Source organism: Xenopus laevis, chromosome 5S (genome assembly GCF_017654675.1).
Source record: "Xenopus laevis strain J_2021 chromosome 5S, Xenopus_laevis_v10.1, whole genome shotgun sequence".
NCBI classification, from domain to species: Eukaryota; Metazoa; Chordata; class Amphibia; order Anura; family Pipidae; genus Xenopus; species Xenopus laevis.
In genome coordinates, this window is record NC_054380.1 from 87,406,765 (window position 1) to 87,434,682 (window position 27,918).

Genomic DNA, 27,918 nt, shown 5'->3' on the forward strand with positions numbered 1-27,918 from the left:
ATGGGGTATATACTGGCTTATGAAGCAGATTTACTTGGGTTAATTAAAGAGGTAAGAGGTTGTTTATTTATAAGCTTTATGTCATGCAAAACTGTAAATAATGGCACAACAGCCCCGATTCCCAGAATGGATACATTGAAATCACAAGAATTATTATGCAATCGATATTAAGCAAACCAAGCTCATCTAGATTTTATGAATCCATAACCCTATTTCCTGAAATTTCAGTGTAGCTATCTTGGTGCTTTTGAATTTCGTAGGGAAAGTTATAGATTAAAGAGGGATGCACCATTTACTTGTATTTAGCATAATCTCAGCACATTTTGTGGGATTATTCCAAATTCTCATGGGTTTGGATTAGGGATGCACCGAATCCACTTTTTTGGATTCGGCCGAACCTCCGAATCCTTCGCGAAAGATTCGATCGAATACTGAACTGAATCCGAGCCCTAATTTGCATATGCAAATTATGGGTGGGAAGGGGAAAATATTTTTTACTTCCTTGTTTTCTGATAAAAAGTCATGCAATTTTCATGCAAATTTGGTCAGAAGGATTCGGCCGAATCCGAATCCTGCTGAAAAAGGGCGAATCCCGAACCGAATCCCTAACCGAATCCTGGATTCTGTGCATCCCTAGTTTGGATATGCTTTGCCATGTCATGGGGCAATAAAGTTCTGTACAACTGAAACCAACTTTTTTTTGTTGTACAGATGATGTTGTATCTCATATTTGAATATGTAAATTAGGACTTGTATTCAGCATGATATTTGGTCAAATCTCTGGTGTACAATAGATATTTGTCTAAATCCATAAATTATGGATGTTGTGCATCTTTGAAGTTAACATAATATAATGGCTTGTTTAAAGAAACTCATCACAAATATAAGCATTTAATTTAAAGTCATATAAGAATAAGTTGTTCCACTTTGTCTAACATAGAGGTCTGGATTTCACAAAATCATATATTGTTTCTGAAACAGTTACAGTTGTACTTCACTGTTTTATTTGGGTACTGTAAGTTTTAACTTTTGTATAATATATTTTAATTAATTTATATTATTCTATTTATATAACATCTTTATTCTGATTAAAAAAGTTGTATTTACTTTTCTTCCAAAATGTGCCTGTTTTAACTTGTCCGGCCCTAGAAGAATTGATTCTAGGGCCTGATTTGTATGTAATCCTGTTCCACAAATGAATGGGTAGACCTCAGGATACACTGAGCAAATGCAAACTGTATACAGGGGCCTTTTTGCAGTATAATTTATACTTCTATTACACAGATTTCCACTCCACCAGCCCCGCCCATGTGCACCAAGGACCTCCAGGTCCCCCTCCGATGATGCCCTTCTGCTCCAAAAACAGTGGCTGTTTACAATTACATTCACACACAGACAACTTTTAGAAATGTACACACATGCATACAAAAAAACTAATTTTACTCTTTTATCTTATGTTTTTCACCTAAAAACTGTTTATATTGGCAATGTAACTAATGAATCAGGTATTTTGACCACTAATTACGCTGATTATCTTGTTTCATTGGTTTGTGTAATTTTGTGGTTTTATTGCAATTTTATCCCTGCATTATTGTTTGCACAGTTTGTGAGTTTGGTGTACAACGGTGACTTTAACCATGTTGGCTTCATCAGAATGTGTACTTCCCAAAAATATATTGGTTTCTAGGAGTCTGTGCAGTTAGGGGGTCAGGCGGTACATAATATTCAGTCATGGGGCTCATATTGCGAAAGCTGAAATGGCAGACGAGAAAAAGGCATCTATACCCTTGTTGGATTTGTTGGAATGTGTACTTTCCAAAAATATATGGTGTTGCTGGGGTCACTGTACTTTTTTGCAGCTTTTACCAAACATAAAACTAGTGATGTGTTTTTGAATTTGTGTAAATGTAAACATGAAATTAGTATACATAATGTAAATGTTGTGGACCGTAAATGCCACATACTTACTATAGGTAAACTTATACATATTGGGCATAAAACTGGCGTTCATATTTAGGGTGATTTATCTTTATACCTAATGTTATGTGGGAGATAGGATGCTGAAAGTGGAATCTTTGTGGTAATTTTCTAAAATATCAAAATTGCCAGCTTTAGGACATTTTTTCAATTTGGTACTTTGGAGTAGAAATACATATTTACCCTTTTTGGATTTGTGTGACTGTGTACTTTCCAAAAGATATGACTTTCTCTGGTTACTACACTTTTTTTGTAGCTTTACCCCACTTAAAATGCATAAAATTTGTTGCTTTTGACATAGCTAGAATGACAGAATGATTGATCATATGGGATGTCTTCCATTTGGGAGCCCTAGAGGCCACATACTTAGGTAAACCTATACACATTGGGCCTCAAACTGTTCAGTGAACCCCTGGCCTTCATATTTAGGGTGAATAATCTTGATAACTGATGGTATGTGGGAGACAGGAGGATGCTGCAAATGGAATCTTTGTGGTAATTTTCTGAAATGTCATCAAAATTGTCAAATTTAGGAAAGTTTTGCAGTTTGGTATTTTGGAGTAGAAAGACATGTTTTACCCATGTTGGATTCGGGGCAATGTGTACTTTCCAAAAATATGACTTTTTGGGGTTAACACACTTTTTTGTAGGTTTACCCGACATAAAATTTAGTAAATGTGTTGCTTCTGCAGTAGCTGGAATGATGAGAGAGCATATGGGGTGTCTTAATTTTGTGGGCCCCTAGAGACCACATACTTCGGTAAACCTATGCAAATTGGGCCCCAAACTGTTCAGCAGACCCCCTTGTAAGGCTCTGCTGGGAGTCGAGTCAGAGACACCAAGCAAGGAGTAATAAAGCTGGCGTAATTATTCCTACTAGCATTCTCTGTGTTTGTATTGATAGTTCGTGGGTGGAAGAAGAGAGGGGTATCTGGCATGCTGTGAGCCCCCAGAATTTCTCACACAGTGAGTGAGGAGCAAAGTTATGTCCCTCCCCTCACCAAAAGGAAGCAGGAAGATCGTCTGCTTCCCCAAGTACCAGCTCTTCTGCCAAATTCAGGCTCCTGCTTGCGTTCTTACCCCCTACTATTAAAAAAAAAAATCAGTTCAGGCTCTAATAATGGTTTTGCACAAGCCACAGAGATTTTTACAGTTATTCTGCCAGACTTGAACGCTTCACGGAGCAATTCTCTACGGGGGCTGAAATCCTGAAACGGGGCCTTTCTTTGTAGATCATCACTGTGGGAATTGAAGATGCTGCTAATTCAGGTACAAATGCAAATATTAGGGCTGAAAAAGTTGAGTTAATTTTGGATTAAAAATTCTAATATAAGGATTTATCAGGCTAAATATAAATCTGCTGCAATTCTACGTAGGGTAGGGGGGTAGATTTTTTTTATATAGTGTTTGTCTCTCCTTTAATGGAAGACTATACCCCTGAAAATTGCAGGTGTCTATAAAAATATATCCCATAAAACTGCTCATATGTAAATACTGTAAATAAATATAGCTTTTCAATGAAAGAAATCCTTTTATTCTGTAGGTATAGTTTTTCCTTTAATGCAGCTTAGCCTGATGCATTTGCTGTGTGCACAAGTAGCACTATATAAACTAAAATATACTTTTGTATACATTCATATAGCGGAGATTATATTCGCATCACTCTGTGTCCGATTGGAGCTTACAAGTCCCTATGCCATTTGCACACACTATGACCCAGCTAACCTGTCTGTATGTTTTGGAGTGTTGGAGGAAACCTGCACAGACAGAAGGAGAACATAAAAACTCCTTGCAGATCCCTGCAGAAGAATGTAATTGACCAGGGGCGCCCACATATTTGAACATGACTGTAACTAAAACAAGCCATAGTTTATAGTTTAGAGTTACTATAAATTTTAGCATCCTTTTGACAACTTAAAGATGGAGGGGGCCAGGTGTAGTTCAGCATCCTGCAGAAGGCCTTACATTGCCCATTACAAATGTCAAATCTTTAGCATGCGAGTAGAGTGTGATGTGGTGACATCTCCCTGAGATCATTTTATGTTTGTAAAAGTCCTAACAGATTACATGCAATCCTTTTTCATTAGAGAGTGTTGCATAGATCATGCCAGTGCTGAAAGGGTTAGAGTAAGAAATTATTTTAGATTAGATAGAGGTGCAATGCTTGGAATGTTAACACCGGGGCTGCCTTTCTGGTAGCAATCAACAACGCCCTGTCTGGGTTTGAATGCTGTTCATCACCTTGTGCTGCCACTCTCTGCAGACAGGCTGGTGAATGCTCGGAAATGTCTTGTCTGTTTGGATATATTGCTTAATTCTTTTCCTTCAAGGCCAGGCAGGGTAAATTAGGATAAAGACATCATTTCATTTCCAGAGGTGTTCTCTTGTGTCTGCAACAGGAAATGGTGGGACTTGCCTTTTTATATCATTCAAATGCAGAACATTATTCATGGGAGATCTTGCCCTTTAGCCTTTGTCTGTCTGCAGATGCATTTAATCAACAGCGCATGATCATTTTCCAGGAATTTCAATATATACAGAACACAATTTGCTATGATAACAATTATATCTCAATGTTCATTAAGTGCTGTCCAAGTCTTTCCAAGTAGTGGGCCAAATAACTGATATACTGCTACGTGGGCATAATTATATTAAAGTGATGACACACACAGCAGTCTGTAGAGCCCATAGGTGAGCAGGATGCCATAAAGAAAAAAAGAAATTGCAGTACTACTTCCAGATAGCAGACCTCTGGCTGGACAGTACGATTCCTTGTTTCTTTTATCTTTTTTTCCTTATTTTGGTAACATAATACAACCTGTGTTGAAATGCAAGGGAACATGTTATGTATTAAATGCTTCTCTCTGTCTGCCAATTTTAATGAGGTGGAGAGAAGCGAATCCGTTCTAAACAACGAGTTCATTAAAATCAGCATGCAGAGAAAAGCTTTTAATATGATATGTGTGCCCTTGCCCTAAGGCTAAATCAACATGGAATTGTTTCTCAGTGTTTAAATGGATTCTGTCATGATTTTTAACATGTAGTTTTTATTTCTAAATTACACTGTTTATACTGCAAATAATTCACTCTACAATATAAATTTGCATTCCTGAAGCAGCAAGTGCAATTATGTAGGCAGCCATCTCAGGTCATTTTGCCTGGTCATGTGCATTCAGAAAGAGCCAGCACTTTAGGATGGAACTGCTTTCTGTCAGGCTGTTGTTTCTCCTACTTGATGTAACTGAATGTGTTGCAATGGGACCTGGATTTTACTATTGAGTGCTGTTCTTAGATCTACCAGGCAGCTGCTATCTTATGCTAGGGAGCTGTTATCTGGTTACTGTTCCATTGCTCTGCTGATGAACTGCTGGGGGGGAGGGGTTGATATCACTCCAACTTGCAGTACAGCATTAAAAAGTGACTGAAGTTTATCAGAGCATAAGTCACATGACTGGGGGCAGCGGGGAAACTGACAATATGTCTAGCTCCATGTCAGATTTCAAAATTAAATATTTTGAGAAAAGGATTTGAGTGCAGAAGTGCGCTGGAGTAGCACTATTAACTGATGCATTTTGAAAAATTATTTTTTCCCAAGATAGTATCCCTTGAGGTGCGGGCTGACAAACAGGCCCTCTACACCTTGAGAGATTGAATTGGTCCTAGTACAAACACATGGTTCATCAAATTCCACTCTGTCTCCATCCGGCCTGAAGAAGTGACTCCGGGTGCAGACACAAAATTGAGCTGATGCATGGACAATCAGCTGGCTACACAAATAAAGATCTACTAGTTTTGCAAGGCCACCCACACTCTGGGTCAAATGTGGATCAAAGCAGGCCGATGAGATCATTTGGCACCCTGGCAAAGATGTTTGTATATGTGCATTTCTGGAGGAGACTGGGTGTGCTTTGGGAGGGGAGGGAGCCTTGTGGGGGAGCCCGGGTGCACATATCCTTAACCCTGGCCCAGACAACAATACTTACCGTATGCTACTGGTTTGTGGACGATGGGAGCAGTGGCTGACCAGCATTAGGGGCAGGGGATTGTTTGGTTGCAGTGCTAAATTGCCTGGCTGAATATGGATGTAGTTTACTTTTTAGTTGCTATAATTTTTTTATGTTTTAAATTTTCTTTCTCTTTCCAGCTTTCAAATGGTAGTGCCTAACAGCCAACAAAAGAATAAATAGATTTGAAGCTACAACTGTATATTATTGTTACTTTTTATTACTTATCATTTTATTCAGGCCCTCTCTCACAATGCAAATAAAACAAAAAAATGAAGAATAATTGCAAATTGTCTTGAAATATTAATGTCTGCGTCATACTAAAAGTTAATTTAAAGGTCAATAACCCCTTTAACAAGACCATATAAAATTAAACTGAAATAAATCCTTCAGGGCATCAGGAGGATAATATACAGGTAAAGACTGACATCATCACCCAACATTAAACTGGGTTACTGGTGTTTCGGCCTAACTACAAAAGAGATTCTCTCTTGCACCAACATGAAAACAGATTGGAGATCGTGGGGTTAATTTTGAATGAACAGTAAATCATTTTAATTCCGGATACATTTACTATATACCCATAGAGCTCACCTCAATCTGCCATAATCAAGTATTTGAAAAGAGAACTGATACATTTATCACAATCATTTTTACTGTCAGAGAGTGGTTTTAGGAGCATGTATAAAAAAGTAATAAAATATTTCCACAGTCATGTTTGCCAGTCTTTTGCATGGGCTGCAATTTAACAGCCCCACAGCAATTTTACTGAAATGGCTTAAGAGTCTTGCTAGCAAAGAGATCGTTCAGTAGTTTGTAGCATTGATTTCCTATCCCAAACCCAACATAAACACAGTAAGTAATTGCTATTCCTGCAACACACTCTCCACTATGTAAAATGCAGGTGCCACTGGCTTGGGGAAACATGTGCACAGAAGAAAACTAGTTCCTCAGCTTTATATAGGTATGGGATCTGTTTTCCGGAAACCAGTTATCCAAAAAGTTCAGAATTACATAAAGGCAGCCGCCCACAGACTCAATTGTATCTAAATAATCCAAATTTCTAAAAATGATGTCCTTTTTCTCTATAATAATATAACTGTGCCTTGTACTTAATCCCAACTAAGGTATAATTAATTCTTATTGGAAGCAAAACCAGCCTATTGGGTTTATTATGGGGCCGATTCATCAAGGGTCGAATATCGAGGGTTAATTAACCCTCGATATTCGACTGTGAACTAAAATCGTTCGACTTCGAATATCGAAGTCGAACGATTTTGCGCAAATCCTGCGATCGATCGATTAAATCCTTGAATCGAACGATTCGAAGGATTTTAATCCAACGATCGAAGGAAAATCCTTCGATCAAAAAATCACAGGCAAGCCTATGGAGACCTTCCCCATAGGCTAACATTGACTTCGGTAGCTTTTAGCTGCCGAAGTAGGGGGTCGAAGTTTTTTTTAAAGGGAAAGTACTTCGACTATCGAATGGTCGAATAGTCGAACGATTTTTACTTCGAATCGTTCGAATTCGAACGAATTTAACCAATTCGATGGTCGAAGTACCCAAAAAATACTTCGAAATTCGAATATTTTTCATTCGAATCCTTCACTCGAGCTTAGTGAATCGGCCCCTATATGTTTACAAGATTTTCTAGTAGATTTAAAGTGTGAAGATCCAAATTACGGAAAGATTCGTTATCTGGAAAACCTCAGGTCATGAGCATTATGGATAACAGGTCCCATACCTGTATAATCATATCAGCCTCACTTTAAAGGGATGTAAATAGTAATGAATGGAATGGATTACCCATTTCAAGTAGTGAGTTTTCCTTTAACTTTACTCAGTGTACAAAGTTCAAAACGGCAGCAGATCTGTGAAATTAAATTCCTGCTTAGAATGTTTGGCAAAATTACAGAAAGCAAAAACTTTCAAGCAAACCCTTTGGTGTTACTGTAGCAAGTATTCCTATCCACTTAGTCACCACTGGATACTTTATCCAAGACCTGCCATCCTAAAGGGGATGTTCATAAACAGACAAATGTCTGAAAGTGCCCATGCTATTGCAAAATGTTCCTAACTGATGTTGATTTCTTAAAATGAAGCAGTACCAATACATTTAGCTCTGCAGCTCCTCTTTGCCAGTTATAAAGAAATCTATTATTCCCCATCAACTGGCTAGTCGCCAACTCCCTGCTTGCTATAGTAGACCCATCGCACAGGATGACAAAGTAGTAGGTTTGGGATGCAGTGCTACTGAGCAAGTCGCTTTCATTTGCACCTCATTGATCAGATTGGTTGGAGTGTGCCAGCCAATCGTATCACTATTATGCAGATTATCCAGATGGATATGACATTGATCATATGAATGTTTGGTCAGATACATTGCAGCAATAAGCCTCTAAAACCAAAGTTTTTCTACTTCCTGAACCCTTGTACTGTTTGCAGGATGCTCCAATTTTTCTATTATGATGTACTGATGTTGTACTTAAATGTATTGTTACAGGTCTAGGATTCCTTATATAGTAACCTGTTATCCAGAAAGCTCCAAATTATGGGGCAAATAATGGGGCAAATTCACTAAGGGCCGAACTTGCACTAGCGTCCGCTTCGCTAACATCGCAACATTTCGCCAGGCGTAAATTCGCCAGGACAACGCTAATTCACTAAAATCGTTCAGGGCGCCCAACGCTGGCTAAGTAGCGATACTATGGCAAGCGAAGCGAGTTGCGATAGCGTTAGCTAATTTGCATACATCGGGGAGTTAAAGCTGAATGGAAATATATGTTGCAGCAAATACATTACGTTACACAAGCCCGGGAAACCTTAATAAATGAAAATAAAGTTGTTATAATGACTTATACATGAGCCCAGTTTATGTGCCTTATGTTAGGAAATGTAGGGGGGAAGTCGGGTACCCCAGAAACAATTTACTATCTTTTGCCTTTCACCCTGAAAAATGAAAAGTCAACAGCGTTTTTTGGGACTTAGAAAAATTGTTTAAGGAAGCCCTATCTACTCTATTGCACTTTGCCTGGTCTGAGGTGGTGAAGGCAAGTCTGGCGCAAGAGGTAACGCTCAGTAAAATCCGCATCTTAGTGAATTTGCGTAGTTACGTCCATTCACCAGACTGCAACTGCGCGAGGCATAAGGGAGCGAATTACTGCTAGAGTCTATCTTCTTAGCTAGCAAAGTTGCGCCTGGGCCCATTAGTAAATTGGTGAAGTAACAAAATGACGTCACAGTGGGGAATTTTTGCTAATGTTAGTCACTTCGCCCTTTAGACTCTGTTTTAAAGATTCATGATTAAAGCGATTGTTGCACCTGGGCAGTTACCCATAGCAACCAATCAGTGACTGGCTTTTTACAGGCAGCTGCCGGTTGAACAATGAAAGCAAACATTTGATTGGTTGCTATAGGTTACTGCCCAGGTAAGTTTTGTCCAGTGTTTGTAAATGAGCCCCACTGGGGCTGGTTGTGTTTTAGCAACTTTTAAATGGTTCTTCAGTTTTTATTTTTTTTATAGTTTTTGAATTGTCTTCTACTTCTTCCTAGCTTTCTCAGGCTGACTGACCTCAGCAGCCAACAATTTTGTCGTTAATATAAATTTTTATTACTTCTGTTTCTATTTGGACCCTATCATCTTCATATTCCAGTCTCTCACTCAAACCACTGTCTGTTTACTACGGCAAACTGGACCCTACCAACCAGCTGCTGAACAAAAAGCTACATAATTTAAAGAAAACAATTGTAAAAAGGTTTAGAATGTGAATGTCTACATCATTCTAAAAGTTGAACTACACCTTTACTTTGTTTTAATCATTTCTTTTTCTCTTCGATAATAAAACAGTACCTTACAATTGCTCCCAACTAAGAAATCATTAATCATTGGAGGCAAAACAAAACAATCCCATTGGGTTTATTTAATGTTTAAACTAATTTTAGCAGACTTGAGGTATGGATATCCAAATTGCAGAATCTGGAAACCCAGATTCCAAGCATTCCTAATAATAGGTTCTATTACTTTTTCATGTTACCAGGTTTCTTTATATAGCATAATTTTAAATAGTATTTGGCCTGTGTACTGTATATTTTATCTGGCATAATATGACGTAAGGAAAGCACTTACTCTTTCACAAGCTCATATTTTTTCTGTTTTATATTCAGTTTTTCCCCAAAAAATAGCAATTTTTTCATTCTCATTCCAAATCACAGGTAATATGCAATTTCTAAAATTAATAAATCTACTTATGATTTCTTGTCATCTGCAGAATGATCTAATCACTGCCTTTGAGGATGGTAACATTAAGGTGTTCTTTGCACTGTGGCAAGAGCACATCCCTGTTGAGACTAATACAGTGGCCCAAAAGCTGGGGTTTTACTTGCAAATTCACTTTGCCATATTTCCTTTGAAGAAAAACCAGGGTCGAATTGTATGTCTGATTAATGTATCATCTGTGCTATTGACTTTTAGGGGCCCATTTACTTCGCTCGAGTGAAGGAATAGAATAAAAAAAAACTTCGAATTTCGAAGGATTTTTTTGGCTACTTCGACCTTCGACATCAACTTAGAATCGAACGATTCGAGCTAAAAATCGTTCGACTATTCGACCATTTGATAGTCGAAGTACTGTCTCTTTAAAAAAACTTCAACCCCCTACTTCGCCACCTAAAACCTACCGAACCTCAATGTTAGCCTATGGGGAAGGTCCCCATAGGCTTTCTAAGCTTTTTTTGGTCGAAGAAAAATCGTTCGATCGATCGATCATTCGGTCAAACTATTTGCGGTAAATCCTTCGACTTTGATATTCGAAGTCGAAGGATTTACATTGGGCAGTCGAATATCGAGGGTTAATTAACCCTCGATATTCGACCCTATGTAAATCTGCCCCCTAATGTGTATAATATGTGATATTGTGAAACCTGTTTACTCGTCTCATGGAGACTTTTTAAGAAGCATAATGTTTCCACATCTAGATGAACACTTTGTAGTATGACCGTCTTCAATAGACTTTCTTTTTAAAATGAATGTATAGTATAGTAGGTAAACATTTTGATGTACACATATGACTTCGCTTGATATGAAGAATTGCTTAATTTAATTTGCTCCTGTGCAATCCTATTATTCAAGCTGAAATGGTACAAGTTCTTGTATCTCCTGTTTTGTCTTGATTCTGGCCCTGCTTGCCTGTTCTTCTTACTTTTAGGATATACACAGCTTCACAGTCTGGCTCTGTGAGTTTTGTATATATTAAATTCATGCTCTGAAGACTCAGATCCCCACCAACCCTACAGCATCATCACTATGGAATGTTCCAACACTTAATATTTTCAGGTTTTATTTCCTTGTTATGATATATATTGATTTCTACAGCTCCACTGTATGTTTTTTTTTTTTAAGTCTTTTATTTATAAAGCACAGCAGTGTTTTTAACAGCGTTCAGGAAACAGTACAAACTGTCTTCACACATTAACAACACTATGGTTTAATACTGGTAATTACACATATTCAGAATGTGTTCAAAATACCTTTGCCATTTCTAAAAAAAAACTGGACATTCATCACTGGTGAAAATAAAGACAACTCAGTCATTTCTCTCCACCATAATTATACAGAGTCCTCTGTGTATTTTAATTTGCAATGTGAGAACCCAGTCTCCACTCTTCTTTCATTTCATGGTAGTGAGGTCCTTCATATATAAATTGAGGCTTCTGATGGGAAAGTACTGTGAGAAAGCATTAGGCTGGCCTTTGAACTAGGTTAAATAAATACAAATGTTAATGGATAAATAAGTAGCAATTTGCCAGAGGGTTGTTAAAAAAAAAGTTAACCCTGTCTGCTGTTGTGCTGTGGTTGAGGTATGATTGTGTTAATTTAACGTTTAGACTTTTTGTATTTGTTATTTGTTGGATCGTACAGATTGTGAAGAGCGGATTTCTCATTTTAAAACATACTTGGAAACTAGTGGGGCAGCTCTTAGCCAGACAATTGAGTTCCTCTCCTTTTATGCACTGACATTTGTTCCTAATCCAGCTGCTCATCCCTCCATCAAAGAGATTTTTCAGGTAATGTCTAAAGAAATACTTGCTTAAACTATTCCACAGACATGTACAAGTATTGGATAGGTATGAAGAATCTTGGAATCATGGTGGACTAGTCTTAAAGGGGAACTTTCATTACATTTTTATTCATTAATAGAATTCCATTTGTCGAATAAAATAATTTTCTTTCTATTTATATGTCATCTATTATCATTTTTTAAACCCTCACTCTCTCTTAAAGCACATTTTCTTATAGTATAGTATCCCTTAAAGCCAGAATGCCAACTGCCCCCCCCACACACACAGTAAAGCTGGCCATAGACGTGCAGATTTTACCCTTGTATCCGACATTGCAATCTTCCGACCTGTCCAATTGGTTAAACGACCAATCACCACGGTACCAAAAATTTTGGGACGATCCACACACAGTCTGAAAATCATACGAACTTTCGATTCGTACAACTTTATCTTTGCGTCTGCGGGCATCTTTAAAGAGAACTAAAGCTTAACTAAAGAAGTAGGTAGAAATGTTGTACATTATGTTTTGTGCTTCTGTGCCAGCCCAAGGCAACCACAGCCCTTTAGCAGTAAAGCTATGTGTGTCCAAAGATGCCCCAGTAGCTCCCCATCTTCTTTTCTGCTGATTCACTGCACATGCTCTGTGCTGCTGTCCAGGGGACCAACTCACAATATACAGTACTCATAGAATAGAAATGTCACAATAGATTAGTAATTAATACAGATAATTACTACATGACAGCACATAACCCAGTGCAACTAGCATCAGAATTTAATAATCAGCCCTGTAGCATCATCTTATATTGCAGACAAAACTTCTTTTTCTTCTTGATAATTTGTGATGACCCCTAAGCTTCGCTTCTCAACAGCTGCTCAGAGCCCACTGAGCATGTGAGTGTCACAGACACTTTCCAAGATGGTGATCCCCTGTGACAAGTTTGGATCATCGCTGCTATTAAGAAGCCAAAAAAACTTAAGGCTGGTGCAATAAGTTCAGTGTATAAAATATGCAGTTTTTAGCCACATTCATTTTAAGGGTTTAGTTCTACTTTAAGATTCAGGTTTTTCAGTCTGAATACCAAATGACTGAATATGTGGCCAATTCGTATGGTCTAATGCGTATATCTGGTTGGTAAGTTGTCCAAATAATTTGACTGCAAATTTTCAAGCACTCTCAGAAACAACTTGATTGGTCAGTTGGTTTGTGTACATGCTGACCAATTCCATGTCCTTTATGTATAAAAAGATTTAGATTACTTGACAAAGTGAGCCTCGGGTATTGCCTACGTGTAACACAAATTCCTGCTGGTACTCCCACTGTTATCAACCATTTATCTTGCATCTCTCCTCCACCCACTCACTAGTCATTTTTAAAGTGTTCAAAGAAAGATTCACATTTATAAACATTCAGACCAACTGTACTGTTCAGTGATCCACAGTAGGTATAAATCCTTATTTATTATAAAAATGTGTAAATGTTTGGAGTTGATAGTAAAATGTTGGCTCCTGTTTGTGTTCAGCTCTATTTTTGAATATCCTTTATAATTCTTTTCTAAGACAAATTTATTATAAACAACTCCATAGAGAACATTCTTTCTTCAGCTTGTCCTGTAGCTGTTTAACCCAACTGTGCCAGGATATTTGTGTATTAGGGCAGAGACAGATGAGAAGATTCGGGGCAAACTCCCCGAACTGCCTCCCCACCGGCTAGAATGTAAATCGCCGGCAGGATGGCACTCGGAGCACTTAGTTTTCCGAAGTCGCCCCAGAAGGAGTGTGGGTCCATTTGAACTATATATATATATATATATATATATATATATATATATATATATATATATATATATATATATATATATATACACTTAACAATACAATTGTTTACTTGTTTCACCAAATTCCAAGTGGTCTTCTTGAATAATACACACACTTTTTTGCTGTGCACCTGGGTACTAAACAGTTAAAGCATTGTGCTACCATATGGAATATATATATATAATACACAAAAGCCATGAATATCTTGTAAATTATATCCTTATAAACGGTGAGTTCTGATGTCATCAGTTATAAACGGTGAGTTCTGATGTCATTTCTGTCACATGACTCACTGAAATTTGTGTATTATAATAAATAAAGTACCCCCAGTTGCAAAATATGAGGATATCAGAAGGTACCTCGGAGTTTCATGACCTGTATAAAAACACTCAGCCTTCGGCCTCGTGTTTTTATATGGTCATGAAACTCCTCGGTAACTTATAATATCCTTATATTTTACAAGGGGAGGTACTTTATTCACTATATATGGTCCCGTGGGCAATACCCCATGGTATACTGTTTTCACTGAGTACTTATGGACACCGTCTTATCGGTGCTTTGTGTACCAACTCTATCACCATTTGGCCTACTCCAGTAACGACTCCTTTCCTGCTATGTGTGCAATAGGTGGAGGTGGGGGTGAGCAGTGGCCGAAAGAACCCAGTAAGGCTAAGTGCAGTAGGGTGTATTGGTCGGCGTTAGCTCGTAGACTATACACCTAAAAAGACTGCAGGGCCCGCGCTGTGGTGAGCAGCAAGGGAGCGCCGCCGTTGCTACGTGTAGCAATAATGGTTACGGCTCCTGGCTGTCAGTAAGCGCAAAACGGTCCCCAATTGCAAGTATGCGCATGACGTTTTGTAGCTCCGCCCCCACTGAACCTGCAGCCGTGATACACGTACAGCACACCAATACAGGACCCTGGACGAGGACTGAGTCTCGCTACTTCTTAGGTTGGGAACACGATCGTTTCCATGCAAGGGGTCCATGCTATGGATAATGAGGTAGGAGCTTTCAACTATCCAAATGCGGCTATGTTTTTACTTTTACTCACGCTTAGGTGTCACATTCACTGTGTTCGTTTACACTAACATATCGGTTGCCTGGCAACCACTTTTGGCGCCATATTTTGAATTTAAGCGTGCCACTGTGCACAATGCTTTTCACTCCCTGATGAAAGTTCCTGTGAGAAACTGAAACGTTGGTTCAATAAACCTCCTATTTTCTTCAGAATAACTTTGCTGCTGTAATTTCTTGGTGTGACGTCTCCTTACACTGCTTATATAAATATATATATATATATGTACACTCGAAAATAGTTGAAATCTTTAAAATTTGACCTAAAACATCTGATTTTCAAAAAAGTCCTAAAAGTAGATGAAGAAACCCTAGTTAAACATATAAAACAAAAACATTTTTTGGTCATGTATTTATTGAGAAAATTACCCAATAAATATATGCTTGTGGCAAAAGTAAGTGAATCAGAGGGGCAAATTCACTAAGATTCGAAGTTGCGCCAGGCGCAACTTCGCCGTGCTTCGCCACACTTCGGCGCACTTCGCCAGGCGTAGTTTCTCCAGCGTTCCGCAAATTCACTAAAATCCGAAGTTGCGCACAGGGGTAGCGTAAGTTTGCGAAGTTGCGCTAGCGTTGATTCGCCAAGCGAAGCGAAGTTTGCTAGCAATGGTTCATTTGCATACGGCGCCAAATTCAAATTTCAATGGAGGAATACGTATCAGCACTACAAATGCCTAGAAAACCTTCAAAACATCAAATAAAAATTTTATTTTGCCCTACACGTGTGCCCACTGTATAGGTAAGTTGCCATGAGTCAGGAAATGTAGGGGGGAAGGAGGGGAGCCCTAAAAAAATTTTCAATCTTTTTCAGCCTATCACCCATAATGTAGAAAACACGCCAGCGTTTTTTGGGACTTAGAAAAATTTTGACTTTTTTTGAAGCAATCCCTATCTACTCTATTGCGCTTCGCCTGGTCTGCGGTGGCGAAGGAAGTCTATCGTAAAAGGTAGCGTTCAGTACACTGCGCGCGTTAGTGAATTTGCGTAGTTACGTCCATAGCGAAAATTCGCCAGGCGTAAGTTTGCGAAGTAACACTAGCGAATCTACGCCAGCGTTCGTTAGTGAATTTGCGAAGTAACGAAAATGCCCAACGCTAGCGAATTGACGCTAGCGTTTGGTGCTTCGGCGCTTAGTGAATTTGCCCCTCAGTATTTGGTGTGACCCCCTTGTGCAGCAATAACTGCAGCCAAACATTTGCGGTAACTGTTGATCAGTCCTGCACATCGGCTCGGAGGAATTTTATCCCATTCTTCCATACAGAATAGCTTCAGCTCTTGGATTTTAATGGGTTTCCTCACATGAAGCACTCGCTTTAGGTCTTTCCACAACATTTCAATTAAGGTCAGGACTTTGACTTGGCCATTCAAGAACATTCACTTTATTCTTCTTTAACCATTCTTTGGTAGAATGACTTGTGTGTTTAGGATTGTTGTTTTGCTGCATGACCCAGTGTCAAATGTCTTGATATTTTCCTTTAGAATTCTCTGGTATAGTTCAGGATTCTTTATTCCATCAATAATTGCAAGCCATCCAGGCGCCAACTGTAACACTCCTCGTTTAAGCCAAAGTTCTATTTTGACTTCATCCATCCACAAAACATTTTTCCAGTTTCCTTCTGGATTGTCCACATGATCTTTACCAAACTGTAGCAGGTCAGCGATTTTTGTGGAAGATTAGTGGCTTTCTCCTTGCTACCCTGCCATACACACAATTTCAAGTATAGTATAGTTTCCAGTTAAATATAGACAACTACTTTTTAGAACTAATAATTAAAACGAAATCTCTCTGCAAGATAGGATGCTGTGCACTAGCATGTCATTTTCAGATGGCTGAATCTTCCTGTGGCTCCTCTTTAAGTCCCATGATGCATTGTTACTTGTAAAGAAAAACTACAATATTTTGCTATCCTAATCTTCATGATTTTTGACATTGCACTAGCAAGTTATATTAACTATTTGTTAACTATAGATAAAAGATTAGAGGTTGCAGAATGAAACAGGGCACTGCTTGCCGCAAGATCAACTCCTAAAAGGTACTGCAAGGCATATATAACATGCATATATTTTATATTTTCTCTCAGGAGTCATGGGAGGCTGAACTAAAGATGAGGCTGGAAAAGTTTCTCTCTGTCATACTTAAAGCTGCAAGTACCCCCAGACTCATTACATTATATGTATCCTTTGCTTCATCAAGCCATGGGCGTCCACATATAGGGGCAAGGGGGGGCACTGCCCCCCCCTGGACTTGTACTTCATTCTTATCTTGCCCAAGTGCATCTGTAATGGCACAGACCGGGACCCTGAGGGAGAAGGCACTTACCCCGCCACACGATCATCAGTGTCAGACTGGGACACCAGGGCCCACCCAAAAACCTTAGACCAGGGGCCCACTCTCAGTACTATTATTCTTCCTCTCCTCGCTCAACTACTATTCTCCTAGTCTCTTTTCTTTACATAATATAATACTATCATCTATTATTCCATCTATTCAGTCTTTTTGTTCTCATAGAAATAAAGAATGACCATGAAATATGCCAAATGTTTAGCAGCATGAGGGCCCACTGACACCTGGTTCCACTGGGAGTTCTCCTGGTATCCCGGTGGGTGAGTCGACACTGAGGGCCACATTTACTTAGCTCTAGTGAAGGTATAGAATAAAAAATACTTCGAATTTCGAAGTATTTTTTTGGCTACTTCGACCTTCGAATCGAAAGATTCAAACTAAAAATTGTTAGACTATGCAACCATTCGATAGTCAAAGTACTGAAAAAAATTTTGACCACCTACTTCGCCACCTAAAACCTACCAAGCATCAATGTTAGCCTATGGGAAGGTCCCCATAGGCTTTCCTAGCTTTTTTTGATTTTAGAAAAATCGTTTGATCGATGGATTGAAATCCTTTGAATCGTTAGATTCGAAGGATTTAATCGTTCGATCGAATGATTTTTCCTTCGATCGTACGAACGAAGGAAATGCGGTAAATCCTTCGACTTCGATATTCGAAGTCGAAGGATTTTACTTTGACGGTCGAATATCGAGGGTTAATTAACCCTCGATATTCGACCCTAAGTAAATGTGCCCCTGACTCTAGCTTATTACACCTGGTGAAAACATTTTTATTATCACACCTCCCTTGTCTTTGTGTTGTCTGTGAAAATGACTTCAAGTATTTATATAACGTAAATGATAAACTTTGTCCCAACTCACTGCAATGTTGCTTCATTCAGTAACTGCTTAGACATCCCACTATGCTGCACAATAAAAAGCGCCTAGATATTATCTCAAAAATTTGTATATTTATATTTTTTAAAAGGTATCGTGTTGAGTTACAAACATGAAATATAATGTGCAGCACTTTTGAGTAGTTAGGGGCCCCTGAAATGGTGCATTTTGATGAAGAGAAATACCATAAAACGGTCATCTTGGGCATTCCTCTGGGCTTACCAGAACTCTGCTGTAATATGTAAGGGTAAGGTCACACTGGGCATTTCGGGGAGATGTAGTCGCCTGGCGACCAATCGCCTCGTCTTTGCGGCAACCAATCTCCCCGAATGCCTTCCCTCACTCTTGCGCTGGCTAAAAAAATCTGTGATTCATTTTCCGAAGTCGCCCGAAGTTTCCTCGTGAGGCAACTTCGGAAAATAAATTGCCGCGTGTGCTTAGCGCCGGCGATTTTTCATTTTAGCCAGCGCAAGAGTGAGGGAAGGCGTTCGGGGAGATTGGTCGCCGTAAAGACGATGCGATTAGTCGCCAGGCGACTAAATCTCCACGAAACGCCCAGTGTGAACTTACCCTAAGTGTATAGAATCCATTTTGGTGTACTTATCTATATGTGCCAGAAAGAATCCAAGTACAGGTATCTCATTCCAGTGCTCTGACATACACACAATAGGCTTAACTTATTCGAAAGTGTATCCACATTAACATTAGATATCACTTGCAAACAGAGATCAGAGCTAATGTACTATTCCATGTTCTGAAATAAATACCACAAGCAGTGCTGTTGGTTCCCTTTACTACTCGTAAAGATTTCATGATATTGAATATTTTAAGGTACTAACATTTAATTTCAGATAATTTGTTTCTTTCCTAGGGCTGTATTTAAGTCCGATGCCACCCTAGGCACCTGACCTAAACACGCCCCCTACACTGTGCGCATGACATCACCGCCAACCAATTGCCTGCATGATCCCTTTATATATAATACCCTCATTCATACTGTATGTCTAAACTGCTGGTCTTGCTGTCATTTAACCACCCACAGTATCAATATTACCCTGTTGCTTTATCAGCTTTTTAAAGAGGGAATTGTGTAATGCACTTTTAGCTTGTATAACCTTCCTCCATACAGTACAGCTAGCTATGTTTAACCCTGTATTCATTCCAGGAGGCTGACTCTCAACATCTGTTTCATAAAACCCTCTATAGATTATACCTTCTTACACTAATAAATGGGTGTGATAAAGGCTGGGCAGTGTCAAGTCTATATAAATATCCCACCTAATCCAGCTGCAACCCAGTAAAACTTGCCTTTGTTATCATCTACTGAAGAGGTTAAATTAGTAGATTCCTTCCTAATTCCAGGGAATTTTAGACAACTAAGGTAAAAGAGCATGAGATGATGATTCTAAAACAGAATTTGGTTGCAGATCTGCATGTAACTGGTTTTCTCTCTAAATATTCAATTTCCATGGCTTCCTTAAACCAACACAGACCATCAGGGCCCTTCTAAACTGTGGGGCCGGCCCTTTTCCAAAGGCCCAAAGGGAAGAGTTGTCCAAAGGCCAGTTAGGGTGAGATTTGGGAAGGATGTTTATTGGCTCTCAGTATTACATAGGTTCCTATAAATCCTATGGAGGATAGTAAGACTGACACAGCAGTTATATGTTGTTTCAGTTACCAAGGAGAAACATAACCAATGCGACCATTTCCTGCTCTATAAGAGCCTTATTCTAACTTCTCTCCCTCCCCCCCCTCTATATGTTATTCCTGTCAAATCCCTAGCCTAATACCCACAATAAAGATACACATAATGACTTTGTGGTTAATCTGTGTAATCCACAGCTTTATTAATAATTAGATAAACTGCGCTTGTTTGATCGCAAGGAAGGCAAAAAACCTCTGAAAAGTAAATTTCCTTCACTAGAGGGTAAAATTCCTTCCTGACCCCTTAAAGGCGATCGGATTTGCTCCCACGATCAATGTGCCACATTGAATCAAGGGAGGCGGAGGGGGGGGGGAATATGGTACGGTAAGGGATTGCGGTGAAAGGATGAGAAACAGAAGGGAATATGGCAGCATAAACATGGGCACATTTAGACCGCTTAATGAATGCTTCATTCCTTTCCATTCCATTGGACCCCATGCAGCCTGCAGACCCCAGCATTTGCAGTCTGAGGGATGGAATGAAAGGAATGCAAGTGGCTTAAAGGAGTTCCTGTGAATAACACCATATTTTGGATAAAGGGGAGGAACCACTGGTGGAACTACAGTGGCTGAAAGCATCACTGGTGAAAGTGCAGTGGATGAAAAGGGGGCATCACTGGTGGAATTGAGATGCCCCATACTTACTGCTGTTTTCTAAGGATGTGGCGCCTAGACTGAGGTGCATCGGTATTTGGAACCGAGGAAACTGCTGGTGGTGCTGGTATCATGTGCCGTTTGTGAGTTGTTCCGAGGACTATCTGTAAAACCAAACAAGATAACTCAGACTATGTATTTTTTTACCTTAGCAAGTGATATCCCTGTAAAATTCTTATACGGGTATGGGACCTGTTATTCAGAATGCTTGGGACCTGTGGTTTTCTGGATAACTGATCTTTCTGTAATTTGGATCTTCATACCTCAAATCTACTTGAAAATCATGTAAACATTAAATAAACCCAATAGAATGGTTTTTCTTCCAATAACTATATCTTAGTTTGAATCAAGTACATGAAACTGTTTTATTATTACAGAGAAAAAGGAAATCATTTTTAAAAAATTGGACTAGTTGAATAAAATAAAGTCTATGGGAGATGGATTTTCTGTAATTTGGAGCTTCTCGGATAATGGGTTTCCAGATAACGGATCCCAACCCTGTAATATTTAGGAGCACATTAAGCACAAATCAGGTGATTAAGCAAAATTAAATGATTGACCAAGTGTGGGAAAGAAAAGGATGGATTATATACTGCACCTGAATATCTCTCATTGTTCTTAATCAGTATGGCCTTGTTGATCTTCTCTAGGTCTTTGTAGAGGTGTTTCAGGTGGGCCTTGATGTATCTGTAGTCCTGCCAGAACTCATTCTTAAGGTGTAATTTCCACCATTTTGTAATCTTCACACAGTCCTTGGCCATCCACAGATCGTAGAGTGCAAACATGATGTCATTGGTGATCTTGTCCCTGATGCACTCGAGATAAGGGCCCGCGAGTGGATCCTCAAAATCCCTGATCTCAAAGATGTCCAGATCAGACGAGATCCACCGTGAGTGCTAGAAAAATGTAAGAAGCAAGAAAACATTGAGGTCAGGGCACATACTATGCTAAACCCTGTCAAATTTCTGTTTCATTGTATTTACACAGAAGATATGCCATGTTTAGCATTGGGTTAGCCCCTCCTTTAACCCCTTGGATACCTTTCTCAGCAGTCAGAAAATAAAATGAGGAAATTAGCTGTGAGCACCTTTAGTTTTTCATAGCGCCACTGGTAGTAAAGCCTGCTACTTGCACTCATTCCCATCTTTGATGTTCCTGTAATAAAAAAATAGAGATTTGGGAAGGTTAGAGTTAACATAAAGATGTAAGACCCCCAAATAAACACAATAAAGAGCAGAGGTAAAAACAGCAGCATATTTACACCTTATTTAATAAGAACCCATTTCATTCAGAAACTATGGTTTTAATATGGCTCCAATTAGAAACAAATGCTTACTTATGTATATAGAATGCTCCTCCCCACCAGCTCCCCCTGTCCCCATTTTAAGACAATACCATCCCATTATATTTGGTCCACAAATCAGCCCATTATTTCTGTCAGGGCCCTACTTTCCTCTAGATCAGCAGTTACACAAAAAGGTAGACCTTGATGAACGTGTGTCTTTTTTCAGCCTCATCTACTGTGTAATACATATTGCAGATGGGAACAGGGCCACCATTAGAAATCACGGGGCCCCATACAACAAAATTTTTGGGGCCCATCCACACTTTCACCCGAGCCCCACCCCCGATCCCACTCCACATCACAGTTAAAAGACCACACAGACATCAGTGCTGAAAAAGTAACCCCCGACACACTAGTTTAAAAAAAATTCGTGGCAGGGGCCTATAGAGTATTAAAATAATACATTGGTGGCCAGGGGATTTTAAAAAAAAACCCCACAAATTGGTGTTCAGTAGAATTGAACTCATGGCTTCAGGACTTCAACTTCGCCTACTTTTGTGACTTTGGGTCTTTTCGCCGCTTCAGGACTTCGGCTATTTTCGTAGCTTCGGGTCTTTTCGCCGCTTCAGGAGTTCGGCTTCTGCTGTTTTCTTGACTTCGGTCCTTTGGCTGTTAATTTTTCAGCATTTCCGCATTTCTGCTGTTTGGGACTTGAAAAATGGCTACACGGCTCGGGCGCTCTCAAGGGTGGCCCGGCTCTTTCAAAAGTGCAGCACTGCTAGGTCCCCCTTCATGCCCGGGACACTTGTCCCCCCTGTCCTCCCCCCGATGGTGGCCCTGGATGGGAAAATGCAAGACCCTTACCTTCCTCCAAATAACCCACAATGGGTTCGGCAAGTTGTTCTTCTGCTCCTGATTAAAGTTGATAGTCTTTAAAAAGACTTTTGTGTTTCTTCTTTATCTCCTTCTGCTCCTGGGAATCACTAAGAATGACTATGAATCACTGAGAATCACTAGGAATCACTCGTATTTCACTTTATGGGGAGAGAAAGAGAGAGAAGAGATTGTGAACTGAACCCTCTCTGCCGTATATATCTGTATATACTGGATTTCCCTTAATAGCTCAATACTGCGCTACTGAATATGGTTGTGCCTTATAAATAACCAGTAACACCAATCAGCAGTATCTTTAATAGAATGAAGGAGCTGATTGGGAGAGACAGAATGTATTGGTGCAATCAAGGGCCCTAGACACCCCTGCTAACCAAGGTTGGGTCCTGGTGACACAATGAACTAATAGTTAAATGAACACTTGGAATCACCCTCATTCATTTATATACCAATTGCTTTCACCAGGGCTCAATTAAATTGAATTTAGAAATGAACGGGAGTGAGCATTTGGGAGTAAGCATTTGGTTGGCCATACACTGAACTGGAAATCACATGGGGACAAAACATCCCAAATCCCCCACTGTGCCATTACTGTAAAGCTGTATGTTACTGGCAGGGTGTTATAGGGGCAGAAGACACTGGTTCCCATTAGAGGCCCAGGTGAATAATGGGCCCACTGGGGCTTTTCATAACCATTTAAGCTCTGATCAGTGCCCCTGCACCCATAACACAAGGCACCCTAATTCTAGGCATGTAACTATCATTCTGGTTTGTGCTACTTGTCCTCCCTTACCCATCATCTACTCTAATGCTGAGGCCACTAGGATGAGTGATGAGTGGGACAGTTGGCCAATGGCAGTTGGAAAATGGCAGTTGACATTAACAGCTAAAGAGCAGCAGAGTAAATGGTCTAACACTTCAAAAGCTGTAACAAGTAAACAAGAAATACCAAATACACTATATTCTATAACTACAAGTCAGCCACAGGGGGTGCTGGGAATTGTAGTAAAGGCACAGCTAGATAAGCACAGGTTTAGAGTCAGTGGGACAGCAAGTTCTCATGTTGTCTCATTCCCCTTAGCAATGGCACACAGGCAAATTTTGGGTACTTTGGCACCCACAAGTTTTAGTAGTAGAAGGGGCAGGGCTGCCGCCAGAAACCATTTTCAAGGCCCCATCATTGATTGTCCCCTTCCTTGTAGTTGTACCCCTTTGTACCCCCTGATGGCTTATCACCAAAAATGACCCCCCCCCCCCCTTGATTCCAAGTGGCCATTGGAAAATATGGAACTGGAAAGACAAACTGATATCTCCAATGGACAATTTCATGACAAACACCTTCCCAGACAATTACAATAGCAGGCAATGGTGGGACAATTTTGGGAGCTTTGGCTCTAGACTAAAGTCCAGACTGGGATTTAAAAATGGCCCTGGCAATTGAGACACACAGAGGCCTTCACCGCCCCCCCAGCAGCCCAATAAATAGTGTCTGTCTATTACAGCACCCCCTTTGGCATTTACCTAAACCCACAGATTGCCAGTCCGGGCCTGGCTCTAGTTCCCGAACTACTGTAAATCATGGAAGCTACACTGCCCAAACTATCTCCTTGTATAATTGACTTCATGCCCCCCCCATAAAGTCTGCTCCACTTACCTCTGAATCCAGAAATGAAAAACCTGTCACTTGTACCTGAGCCGTTAAGTCACCTTCCCTGGCAGCTTTCAGCCAATCAGTGCTGAGCTGGGAATGATGTCATCCTCAAGTAAGGCATGAGATACCAGTAATTGGAAGCCAATTACATCAGTCACACACATGTGCATTTATGAAAATACAACAAATAGACATCAAACATAAGCAGTCATAGAACCAGGGCCACCATCAGAACTCATTGATCTCTGACTGGACTCTCCCGTGCCCAATGAATGAAGGTCCTGCTGAGATCTCCTCTCTAGCCCTCTCAGTTACAACTCTGCTACTGGTTCTGGCTTTGAATGCTGGGAATTGTAGTTTATCAGTGGCTAGAGAGATACAGTTATGGGATCACTGAGGCAGGCGGTAGTATTTTGTTGGGAATATGTTTTTTCACTTTACTCTTTTGCAGCTCTTTATGTTTGAATTGGAATAGTTTTCTTGTTTTAAATGTTCTACCTCCCTAGCAACCAGGCATATACATAGAAAGGCATAGTATCCCTTGAAGCTTGCAGCCTATTGCCACAGCCTATTGTCACTTGTCTATAGAGACTGAGACTAGAGCTGCACCCAACAAATATGCTTAGGGTGCAGCAGACCCAGCAAGGGCCTAAACATTCCCCCTATGCCGTGCACCCTAACCCCTCACCATCCCCCCCCCCCAGCTCCGTCACTGGATTTCCAATGGAAATCCGTGGCAGAGGCTGGGGAATCTTTTTTTTTTAATTTAAAAAATAAATTTATAGGCACCCGAGGGCCTCCCTCCAAAACCTGCCGCCTTAGGCACAGGCGCTCGGGTGCCTTAATATAAATACGTCCCTGTCCTCTCCAAGAGATAACACGGCTCCTACATCAGAAGCAGTTTCTGGAAACCGCAGATATTTTGTATGTACAATACAGTAGCAGGTGCTGAGGAAGGCATCCACCTTCTAATTAAATCTGACAAGGACAGTGTTTGCATGCAGTGCTTCCTTTAATGAGGACTGAGAGAAAAACAAAGTGTTTGTTGAATAATATTTCCACACACACACACACTCTCTCACACACACTCCCTCTCTCTCACACACACACACACACACTCTCTCTCACACACACTCCCTCTCTCTCTCACACACACACACACTCACACTCTCTCACACACACTCCCTCTCTCTCACACACACACACACACACACACTCTCTCACACACACTCCCTCTCTCTCACACACTCACTCTCTCACACATACACAATCCTTCTCACAAACACACACTCCCTCTCTCTCTCTCAAACACACACACACACATTCCCTCTCACACACACATTCCCTCTCTCATACACACACACACTCCCTCTCTCTCACACACAAACTCTCTCTCACACAGACACTTCATAATAGAGGATATTCTCTTGCCATATGTAAAAAAAATGGTGTAAAGTTAGTGAAATGTATTATGCATTAAATATTGGTGGGACCACAAAAAGTTGTATAACATATGGAAATACTTAAAATGAGGGTATGTAAAGTGAAGGCTTCTCTGTATGTATCTGGTTGTAACTAGAACTCTGGAGGGAATAACATTCTACAAACGTCTGGCTAGTCAGTTTGTTAAGAAAGTAGAAAATACCAAATGTTGTTCTGGCAAACAAGGAGTTTGTGTCACTAATAGAATGGCAATACTATACATGTGCAACAGTTACTACTCTATGGGGTATATTTATCAAAGAGTGAAGTTAATAGTGAAGTTCCGCCACTAGAGTGAGATTCCGCCACTCTCCATTCATTTCTATGGGATTTTTATAGGCGTATTTATCAAAGAGTGAACTTTCACTTTCACCCATTGATAAATACGCCTTTCAAAATCCCATAGAAATGAATTGAGAGCTGCAGAATTTCACTCTAGTGGCGGAACTTCACTCTTTGATAAATTTACCCCCAAATATTTATAGAAAAGCTTTTGTTAGGTTTGTGTGGAAACCAAAATGTGGGTACAAGTAATTTGTGTAATATGTTTTCTTCCTTGCCCCCCCCCCTGGAAAATTTTCTGTGGACGCCATCAAGCATTAAACTTCTCATTGCTTTTCTTTACACTTTGGTATCAAACTCTGAAAACTATTTATGCTCGAAAAATAACAGAAAAAGTGTCTTAAAGTAGTGTTTTTTGCACCACTTTAGAGCTTGTGTAAGCCATTAAGGTCAGTGGGAAAATGGCAGGTAAATTCAGGTGCAGTGGTGTAACAACCAGGGGTCTAGGGGGTGCGATCGCATCCGGGTCCACACCCCCTTGGAGCCCACCGGAGCCACAATAACGGTTATCGCAGGAGGCTGGACAGGGGGAGATTTTATAGCTGTATATGCTGTACCAGGGCCGCTGCTACGTAGTTGCACTACTGTTCAGGTGTAAAAAATGGGGCTAAAAAAAGAATAGGGTCTTGTTCACTTAGCATTTTTAAACAGGCAGTAACCAGAAATCATTACACAGCTTGATTTTGTACCTTGGAATGTACCCCCTATTGTGAAACGTAAGTATATTAGATGTCACAGAGGATTTCCTTAACTTTTTAAAGGCATGAGGCTGCCTAAATATGAATAATAAAAAAGCTTTAGTCATGTGACACGCAATACATCATTAAACAAAAGTTATAACTAATGATATCACTAAGTACTGTTTAAAAAGATTTGAATTGGTGAGTTACTTATGGCTCTTGTGTATTAAAACTATCCGTTTTTCAAAATAGACTCTTAACCTATTTCCTGACTATCCTGATTGCTGACTGAGCATTTTGGATAACTTACCTTTAGGTTGTTTGCTTGATGTGCCTGTACCACAGGGCCAGAATCCTCCTTAGTTCCTGCTTCTTACAGGTATTGCATTACTTGACTCTTAGGGGCAGATTCACTAAGGGTCGAATTTCGAAGTAAAAAATACTTCGAAATTCGACCCTCGAATTGAAATCCTTCGACTTCGAATATCGAAGTCGAAGGATTTAGCGCTAATCCTTCGATCGGTCGATCGAAGGATTTTTCGTTCGATCGAACGATTAAATCCTTCGAATCGAACGATTCGAAGGATTTTAATCCAACGATCAAAGGAAAATCCTTCGATCAAAAAAAGGTTAGCAAACCTATGGGGACCTTCCCCATAGGCTAACATTGACTTCGGTAGGTTTTACCTGCCGAAGTAGGGGGTCGAAGTTTTTTTTAAAGGGCAAGTACTTCGACTATCGAATGGTCGAATAGTCGAACGATTTTTCGTTCGATTCGTTCGATTTCGTTCGAATTCGAACGAATTTAACCAATTCGATGGTCGAAGTACCAAAAAAATACTTCGAAATTCTAAGTATTTTTCATTCGAATCCTTCACTCGAGCTTAGTGAATCTGCCCCTTAATATAAATAGTTTTAATAGAAAGTAGAGTACATTATGCAGTTTGTTTTACTTGTACTGTATATGCCCACATATGAATTATAAGCATCTTTAAAAACAGGTCAAGATCATTGATGGAAATCTGGAAGAAGTAAGTGCTACATTTTTAATAGAGAATTTCCCAAAGCACTAATTA

At 39.8% G+C, this 27,918-nt stretch overlaps 1 protein-coding gene across 1 annotated transcript; it reads left to right on the forward strand.

The window, feature by feature from the left end:
* LOC121394110 (lisH domain-containing protein ARMC9-like) lies at window positions 1-27,915 on the forward strand. Its single transcript, XM_041564113.1, has 5 exons — window positions 1-51; window positions 10,254-10,415; window positions 11,869-12,048; window positions 17,013-17,210; window positions 27,844-27,915. The coding sequence occupies exons 1-5, from the start codon at window positions 1-3 to the stop codon at window positions 27,913-27,915; spliced, it is 663 nt and encodes a 220-aa protein (XP_041420047.1).
* Window positions 27,916-27,918: the final 3 nt, after the last annotated feature.